At 49.8% G+C, this 10,000-nt stretch overlaps 1 protein-coding gene across 1 annotated transcript in view; it reads left to right on the top strand.

Moving 5' to 3' along the window:
- The window catches only part of LOC112247140 (calmodulin-binding transcription activator 1), a 479,036-nt gene that overhangs the window by 180,957 nt on the left and 288,079 nt on the right, over positions 1 to 10,000 (top strand). Inside the window, 1 exon segment of the mRNA XM_042303847.1 lies at positions 4,428 to 4,495. Within this exon segment, the coding sequence (XP_042159781.1) occupies positions 4,428 to 4,495 (68 nt within the window).

Raw genomic sequence — 10,000 nt, 5'->3', positions numbered from 1 at the left:
GCCTCTCTTCACACACATAAATCAAAGCTAGCATAGCCGCGGCGAACAGAACAGCAACAAACAGCTAGGCAGCCGGCCAGGCGGGTAGCTGGCCTGGCCCCTAGGTCACATAGGGACAGTGTTACTACTAGGGGCTCAAAGAGTCCCGTCAGAAAGTCAACCAGCCTTGACTAACTGACATGAATGCAGAAAAGTCGCACCATGGAATGTGAGAGGGTGTAATGAGGTGATGCAGTCGGTCTGATCAGCTTCACATAGGAACTGCCCTCGCTCCCCAGACAGTCATTATGGTTGATTTGAAGACAAAGACAGGGTCAAACGGTGTTTCTTTTCTGTGGAGTGGCTGCCGCCTACCCGCTTCCCTCTCTCTCTCTCGTTTTGGTGCCAGAAAATAAAATAGGGTGAATATGTTAGTGTCATCTCTCATTTCAAATAGGTAGACATTCAAAGCCAGATTTTGCAACTTCCACTGTGTGAAAATATCATTTGACAAGTGGGAGGCAGTGAAAGGCAAAGCCAGACGTCTCGAGAGTGAATCTCGTTTGGAGGCTTTCACCTCAACGTTTAGAGAAGCACGACACACTTACTGTAGGAGACAGGGACCATGTGACTGCTAGGAGGGAGACGGGACAGACAGAACAGAGATAGCTGGGTTAGACTGGAAGAGGAAAGGAGTGTTATTAAGGTAATCACATGCCAGGCAGAGACAGGTCACAGTCATCAGCCTCTCTGATTGTAACAGGCTTATGGAGAAGAGGATGCACAAACAAACCCTTTCAAGGTGTCTAATATCTCCCATTAACTGGTATAGGACTCTGTCATGTAGCTAGCATACTATCTGTGCTCTCCGTAGACGTACGTGTCACAGCTTTGGAGAGAGAAAAGGAACAAATGAGATGGCTGGGCTTCAGCAGCAAACAGCTGCATGTTGTTGTCTTTACTAAATGAAAGGGCTCTTTGCATTCATTCCCTGTGTCAATTACAGAGGCTAGCTACTGATCATGCTCTCTTTTTCACAGCTAGTCTGTGTTGATTGGTGCTGTTTACCCAGTTCTGCTGCGAGGGAGTGTTCCTTGAGCTGAGCTAGACAAACAGCTAGACATAGTATATTGAATGAGTGGAGTAAGTTGAAGTACAGATATGGGTTTGACCTGTGAGTCAGAGTGGGTGAGACAGTGTTCTAGGTTGGACCTGTGAGTCAGAGTGGGTGGGACAGTGTACAAGGTTGGACCTATGAGTCAGAGTGGCTGAGACATAGTGTACTAGGTTGGACCTGTGAGTCAGAGTGGCTGAGACATAGTGTACTAGGTTGGACCTGTGAGTCAGAGTGGCTGAGACATAGTGTACTAGGTTGGACCTGTGAGTCAGAATGGATGAGACATAGTGTACTAGGTTGGACCTGTGAGTCAGAATGGATGAGACATAGTGTACTAGGTTGGACCTGTGAGTCAGAGTGGCTGAGACATAGTGTACTAGGTTGGACATGTGAGTCAGAATGGATGAGACATAGTGTACTAGGTTGGACCTGTGAGTCAGAATGGATGAGACATAGTGTACTAGGTTGGACCTGTGAGTCAGAGTGGCTGAGACATAGTGTACTAGGTTGGACATGTGAGTCAGAATGGATGAGACATAGTGTACTAGGTTGGACCTGTGAGTCAGAATGGATGAGACATAGTGTACTAGGTTGGACCTGTGAGTCAGAGTGGCTGAGACATAGTGTACTAGGTTTGACCTGGCTGTGATTGAGAGAGGTAGAGACATAATGTACATAGTATACTGAAAGGCTGGTGTGTGGATATTTCCCCATTGTGATGGAGTGCAGGCCAGAGGCAGTAAGGTCAGCCGATAGAGTCCAGAGCTCGTTGACAGCTGCTGGCTTGACTTTGATGCACCATCAGCTTGCCTTGCCCTCCACTCCGCCTCACTCTGTTCTGTTCTGCCCACGAAGCGTGTGCAGTCAACCTGAAAGCAGCACTAGCCTCTCATTACGCCGCCCAAACAAGCTTTGTCTCTTTGCAGCTGTTTAACGGCCACACGTCTGTTTTTGTTTGTTTTCTCGCTGTAAGATTATTGCACCTTTATGGTTGATCGGGGGCTTGGAGTAATCCCTGGCATCTGTTCAGAGAGAGGTGGATGAGAGACGGAGCGAGAGAGAGAGAGAGAGAGAGAGAGAGAGAGAGAGAGAGAGAGCTCCATCCACTCCTCTTTTATTTACCGGACTGACTGGGCCCACTATTTCATCTCCTGCTGCCCAGCCTGGTCGGCTGACTTTTAAGACGAGTGATGGAGAGGACTGAGGCACTAATAGGCACTGAAGTCACCTAGGAGGTTACACCCGCTATTTATTCCTCCCAACAGCATCTGCCTCTTTTAGGAGGGAGGGGGGAAATTAATGTAGTAGTCATTTCTTTCATAATATATGCAGGAAAGTAACTTTTCTGTTGGAGTGGTAGTGCAAAAAAACCTGTCTCGTCTATTTTTATCCAGCTCTTATGTACTGTAGTCTCTCTCATACTGTAGGCCCTCCTCATACTGATGAGGAGACAGGTGCTAGTTACCATGTGTGAATATTCCATGTAGTTGGCCACAACAGTGTAGTCTTGGTTGTGTAGTCTTGGTTGGCATAGTAAATGTACTGTTCTCTCGGTTCTCCTTGTTATCCATATGCTTCTAGTCTCAGGGGCCAGAATGTACATATGTGCCTCTTTCACTTAAAAAGCTGTACGTTCTCTTAATTTTATTGTGCCTTCTTCCTAATCAAACCCCTAGCTACACACTGAAGTGAAGAAAGAACAGCTCCAGCCCTTTAGCTTTTCTCGACAGCTTTACCCCCCCACTACACCCTCCTCCCTATCTTATCCCCAACTCCACTTAATGCTGCCTCCATCTTGTCATGCCGTGCCTGCCTCCCCTCCAGTCATTATGGCAGGGGGACAGGAAGTTAATCAACGCTGTATTATCTCCCAGCCTGCACCTGGAGGCCAGGGTGCCAGTCATGCTACCCCCTCCCCAGCGGACCCCTGCCAGCCTGGGATCTCTCCTCACCCTGGCTCCCTCCTCACCCAGGCTCCCTCCTCACCCTGGCGCCCTCCTCACCCTGGAACCCTCCTCACCCTGGCTCCCTCCTCACCCTGGCTCCCTCCTCACCCAGGATCCCTCCTCACCCAGGCTCGCTCCTTACCTTGGTTCCCCCAGCAAACCCTTGGGAAGGCTCAGCCAGGCTCTGGTAGATGCCAGCCAGGACACACTCATTATGACACAGAACCAGGGGGATGCTGCCTCTCAGCTCCTAAATGTTTAACACACTGGGCTCTCTGAGACTGGGGGTTTATTCTGTATGTGAATGGGGATTTATTCTGCCAATCGTATCTCTTTTTGCTGCTCTTTCTGTTGTTGCTCCTCTTATTATTGTGACATGATTGCCCCGTGTGGACAGGAGAAGTAACCTCAAACACGAAGGGACATATTGTGTAAACATAGCCCATATACGCAAAAGTTTGTTCGTACTCCTATTTGAACACACTCACAGCACGCGGAGACACACACACACACATCCCTGGATATTAAAAGATGATATTATACTATGAGATGGCACCAGGTCTCTGCTCCATGCCTCCTTATCTGTCACTCTGTCGGTCTGTCTGTCTGAGCAGCTGATAAATGCTCTGGCTGAGGGATGAATTGCTGGCTGTCACTGGTAATCATGAGGTTGTCTGGCAGCATCCAAAGTGCTTTTATTTCTGCCCATTAGTTTGGTGTAGAAATGCGTAGGGAGTCTGGGCCGCTCTGCCTTCATTCTCTGACTGATGCAGGACCCGCTGTGATCACTGAAAACATGACAGCGCAGCTCTATTATATTCCACTACGCCGCTGTCTATCTAACCAATCTCCTTCACACTAGATGTATAGGACTGTAAAGGACCCTATACCATCCACATATGAGCTAGCCTTGTTCCAGTACATGGCGTCCTGCACTGTGTGAGTGTGTGTGTGTGTGGGGGGGGGCACCAAAAATGTTAAAAGCCTCTGTCTGAATGTGGAACACTGGAGACGTCAATCTGTGGGAGAAGCACCTTGAAGTCTTCTGTTCTGAGGAGAGGCTGATCAAAGTCTGCTTAACAAAGATGGTCTGAACTCAGCTGTTATGTGCTGCATCTCTTGTTTCTGTCTGTCTACTGTGTGCTACTTTACCCAATCTTCATTTACCTGGCTGATCCTACCGGAGCGTCGGGCCTATCTCCTCTCTGTGCCCCTTTTGTGTTTGTGCTGTGTGTTCTCCTGTCTGAATGTCAATGAACCGTGGTCTCAACAATGTATTAGCAACAGAAGCTCCTGGTGATTACAGATGACACATCTAAGCCTTCCTTTCTTTCCCTCCCTCTCCTCCCTCCCGTTCTCCTCTCTCCCGTTCTCCTCTGTCACAGGAGATTGCAGCTTACTTGATAACATTTGAAAAGCATGAGGAATGGCTAACGACGTCCCCTAAAACAAGGTAAGTGAGGCAGTCTCCCAAGAAACAACTGCAAAGTACAATTTTCTTCACAGGAAAAGCCACACTGTGCCTTTTAGTTTTTAGGCGTCACTACACAGACTGATAAAAAAATAGAAAAATGATCTGTCTCGTGCTGAGTACCAGGAATCCCTCCTGCACCACTCAGAAAACCACTCCCTTCATGTCAAGAGTCAGATGCCTGTTTAATATTACAATCTGCCTGATGGCAGTTTGGAAAACTTTGCACCTTTCAAAAGCTATTTGAGCCAGACGATGGAATATTAATGTTGACTAATAATTGCCTTTTAGCGGCCCAATTAACACAACATGCACTCCTCTGGTCTCCGCTGTGACTGTGATGCTAATGTGTTGGTATCTGTCTGCACATTCACACACTCTCCAATAGAAAGAACTGGGTTTGCATTGAGAGCTCCTTCTGCGCGGGCCAGGAGAGACAGAGGGGAATGTGGATATGAATGTCAATAAGAGGTCACTGTTGGAAAAGAAAAATGATGGCGGCCCCGTGATGCTGTCCATGATAAGTAACATGATATGCCAACACGTCTACAAGCCGTGTCCTATCAACGTGTTCGCTCGCGTCTGTCACATGGAATTAAATGTCAACAGTGTTGATGTTATTTCCACGGCAACATTATTTACTCTTATTTCTACAACGTGTAATTCCCTTCCTGGATGCTGATTGGCTGCAGCACGGTTCCCGGAAATAACATTTTTTTAAATAAATATTTGACGCCGGTAACTCTTCATTTGACTAGCTTTTACTCATCTCCCGCTGTCAGGCAGTTCTGGGTTTTGACTTGCTTGGCCTTCTCTAGCCTTTCTCCATCTACCTCGCCATCCTCCCCATTCTCTTCTGTCTGTATGCAGTGAACACAGAACACACACAGCCCCACATACACACTGATCTAACACATTCTGATGAGGAATCCTCACTCACGCAGCGAGCCATCCCTGGTGTTATTAACAGTCCTCATCCATGTGTAACTGTACTGTTGGCCCTCTGACACACAGATCATTCCTCTCTTCTCCTCTGCCTGCCAGGGACATTGATAATGGCTCCACATAAAGAAAGTGCCAATTAGTTTTCCTGTGTAATTGTAGAAGAGGGCCCAAAGAGCACCCTGGCCTCTACTCTACACCTTCTTATCATCAACCCACAACAATTAACTCAACACACCAGGCCTCCTTGTCTTCAGACACCAGTGGAATATTTGACATTAGGCCCAATGTTATTAACGGCTGTCTCCAGGAACATGTAAAACAGCCGGCTCTGTTATCTAGTTGTACTAACCGTAACTGAAATGGAAAAACCCAGGGAAACTGAACACTCAGTGGTATTAACATAAGTACAGGAGCTGTACTCTGGAGAATGAAGGGACCGATAGACAGTAACAGGGAAAGCTCGAGGCTTGAGTCACACATTGTCCAATCAGCATCCAGTTGGACTATAATGGTGAGGGCGGTGGAGTCTCTGTGACTCACTGTCAACCAGCCTGCTGGGTCCTAGAGGAGCCTCGTGTGGGTGCTGATGTCTTAGTAGATGTGGCACTGAGGGATGAGATAAAGGCTGGGGGCCAGACAGAGCCACGGAGCCTACAGAGGAATGGACAGGAGCAGAGCTGAACTTGACATGGATGAGAGGAGCTGCTTTATTAGGGCTGTTATGGCGTTTATGTACGGGGGCCGGACGAGGTGAGCTGGCCAGGCAGGCAGGAGTGGAGAGGGTGGGGCTGGAAAGGGGGAGGCTGGTGGAGTGTTTGTGTTCTTGGAGCAGTCCGTCAGACAGAGAGAGTAAAGTGTTGTGACAGACAGGGTAGCAGGGTGATTGATGGGAATCTGATTGATGGGCTGTAATCTTTCTCCTACAGCACTTTGCCGAGAGGTCACAGGTCAGGGTTCGCACAAGGGAGAGCAGTGCTTGGGACCTGGACGGAGGGCCATTTGTCATCACAGACACACCTCGGAATGTGTGTGTGTGTAGCCAGGTCATAAACATGCTAAAAGGAGAGGGGAGTGGGAGAGAGGGGGAACGGGGCGAGTAGAGAGCTCAAGGAGCTGACGCAAGCTGTTTAACCAAGGTGACACAAAACCCAGGACAAGCATGGAGATGACATGACACACTGCCAACACACTGCCAACACACTGCCAACATAGAGGATAAATAATGAATAGGCAAATAAGGAGTGAGTGTAGTGAGTGGTATTATGCGCACATTTGATCTATTAGCTATTTGTTACATGGGCCGAGCCGCCTACTGAATATTCATTCCATCCAGTGTTTGAGTTGGTTTGTTTTGGGTCCGATCTGTTTGTTTATCCTTCCTGAGTCAGAAGAGGCCTGGCAGCAGCCAGGGGAGAGAAGTCGAGCGGCAGAGTGATTGATGTGCCGAGTCTTAGTAATACACATTCCCTTTCAGATAGGAAGTGCAACAGCGCTTAAAATCAATAGCAGCGCTCTCCCACTGACTGCTAGAACAGCCCTACAGCTAATTCAGACTGCACCTGTCAGAGCCAGGGGAATCTTTCCCAACTTTCATTTACACCCCAACGCTAGAGAGAGCTGCCTGCGCTGGCTTCCATTTCCATTAGAGGGAGAGGCTGGTATAATGGCTTTAATGAACGCCTGGCCTGCGGTGTGATTTAACATCGCTCTTACCATATACCTCTCCTCTCTCTCTGAATGGAGGGAACAGACTAAAGGGACAATTAGGATTTCTACACCCTGCATCCAACGCAGATGGCCATATTCATTATTTCTGTGAACCTTTTTAAAGAGCGGCTTGAAGTGTTGAGGCTGGCGTGCTGCTGGGAGGAAAATGAGAGCAGGACAGGACAGGACAGGAAAGGACAGGACAGGACAGGACAGGACAGGATAGGAAAGGACAGGACAGGACAGGACAGGATAGGACAGGACAGGATAGGAAAGGACAGGACAAACTGACACCATAGCTGTAGACAGTGATCTGGTGGATAGTGAATAGTCAGTCAACCTCATGCTATGCTTCATGTAATAAGGACCAGACATGTATGTCCATCACAAATGACACAAATGGATGCCTGAGGAGTCTTTTTGAAAGGTGCAGCCCAGGTGCATGGTGCAGACAAGAACAGGCAGAGAGCGAACCAGTTCAGACTGAGAGCTGTATGGGTAAAGAACAGTCTGTCAGGAGGGGTGTTGGACACCTTAGCGTCGTAGAGGGATCGCTCATTAACGACAGAGTACCCTTTTAAATGACACACATTACTATTACACAGGAACGGTTTCTGATGACTGCAGCCAATCACAAAGTGGATCTGAGGGAGTGCTCCAGTCCTTTTGACCAGTGTGTGTGTGTGTGTGTGTGTGTGTGTGTGTGTGTGTGTGTGTGTCTCTGTCTGTCTGTCTGTCTGTCTGTCTGTCTGTCTGTCTGTCTGTCTGTCTGTCTGTCTGTCTGTCTGTCTGTCTGTCTGTCTGTCTGTCTGTCTGTCTGTCTGTCTGTGTGTGTGTGTGTGTGTGTGTGTGTGTGTGTGTCTTTGTTGCCTCCCCTATCCCCTTCAGTAGTCAGAGAGAACAAACACTGACTTGTTATGGCTCCTGGAAACCATCAGATGGAGCAGTGGGCTATGTCAGCTTTTCACCTCTGTTTTAACACACAAACACACCATGTACTCTCTTATATTGAAACTATCAAACAATAAGTACCTTTCCACTGAGGGGCCACAATGACACTGAACCTACGGCCCCCGTGTCCCAGAGCAATAGCCCTCTCTCCTCTCCTCCCACATTCGCAGAGTCCCTTCAGACAGCTTCCAAAGACAATGCCTTTATTAAAACCTACAGCACCACTGCCACCCCAGAGGCACCGACACACCAACCAACAGCAGTCTAGCTAAGTGGGTGTGTAAGTGTGTTAGAGAGACTGTTTGTTTTTCTTTGTGTGTTAGTGCCTGTTAGTGTCTGGGTGTGGATGTCTATAATGATGTGTGGGTGTGTTTTAATGAGTAAGTGTAGATAGGAGTGAGTGTGTGTATCGTTCAGCTGCTGGTCAGCATGACATTATGTGTGTCTGGGCCTGCCTGCTGCAGTCAATCAGTCCCATGTGTAACGTGGACGCTTCTGGCACCTCTTCTGGCACATGGTGGGAGACGTGCTCAGCTGGACTTTGTGTGTGTGTGCATGTGTGTGTCTGTGAGGAGGGTGTGTGATGGTGTTTGGGCCTAATGCTTTGTGGCATTGTGGGCTTACACTGGTTCAGAGGAGAGAAGAGGAGGAAGAGAGGGGGAAGGACAGGAGCAGCGTGGGAAGAGAGGGGGAAGAGAGGGGGAAGAGAGGGGGAAGAGAGGAGGAAGAGAGGGGGAAGAGAGGGGGAAGGACAGGAGCAGCGTGGGAAGAGAGGGGGAAGAGAGGAGGAAGAGAGGGGGAAGAGAGGAGGAAGAGAGGGGGAAGAGGGGAGGAAGAGAGGGGGAAGAGAGGGGGAAGAGAGGAGGAAGAGAGGGGGAAGAGGGGAGGAAGAGGGGGAAGAGAGGGGGAAGAGGGGAGGAAGAGAGGGGGAAGAGAGGAGGAAGAGAGGGGGAAGAGAGGAGGAAGAGAGGGGGAAGAGGGGAGGAAGAGGGGAGGAAGAGGGGGAAGAGAAGGACAGACATTGGCACAAGAGTCATCTTGCATATGGGGCGTTCTATGGAATATACATGTCAAGACGTTTGTCAGACCTTGTGAACGTTTTATCTCTGTGTTGGTTGGAAGCACAGCCCTCTGAGAGCAGGCAGAGTAAAGTCTGCCTGCCCTACCCTCCCTCGTCCCCCACCTAACTGTCTGCCTGCCCTACCCTCCCTCGTCCCCCACCCTAACTGTCTGCCTGCCCTACCCTCCCTCGTCCCCCACCGTAACTGTCTGCCTGCCCCACCCTCCCTCGTCCCCCACCCCTAACTGTCTGCCTGCCCTACCCTCCCTCGTCCCCCACCCTAACTGTCTGCCTGCCCTACCCTCCCTCGTCCCCCACCCTAACTGTCTGCCTGCCCTACCCTCCCTCGTCCCCCACCCTAACTGTCTGCCTGCCCCACCCTAACTGTCTGCCTGCCCTACCCTCCCTCGTCCCCCACCCTAACTGTCTGCCTGCCCTACCCTCCCTCGTCCCCCAACCTAACTGTCTGCCTGCCCTACCCTCCCTCGTCCCCCTCCCTAACTGTCTGCCTGCCCTACCCTCCCTCGTCCCCCACCCTAACTGTCTGCCTTCCCTACCCTCCCTCGTACCCCACCCTAACTGTCTGCCTACTCTGCACCCCACTTCGCTTGGCCTCAGAGGACATTGTGTCCCAGCTTGCCTCTGCCAAGCCAAGGGCCTCACCAAGGGCAGTCATGCTAGCCTTGGGCCCCCTGGGCTGGGGGACAAATCCACCAGGGAGAGGGTAGTGGCTAGAGGAGAAGTTACCCAGACAAAACACATAGAGGATGAGAGGAGAACGTGTGTAGGAGGTGGAGATGGGGGGAGTCATGATGGATGTGTTG

The sequence above is a fragment of the Oncorhynchus tshawytscha genome, linkage group LG22 (assembly GCF_018296145.1).
Source record: "Oncorhynchus tshawytscha isolate Ot180627B linkage group LG22, Otsh_v2.0, whole genome shotgun sequence".
NCBI classification, from domain to species: Eukaryota; Metazoa; Chordata; class Actinopteri; order Salmoniformes; family Salmonidae; genus Oncorhynchus; species Oncorhynchus tshawytscha.
The sequence above is the reverse complement of the archived record's forward strand: the minus strand, read 5'-3'. Positions and strand labels throughout refer to the sequence as shown.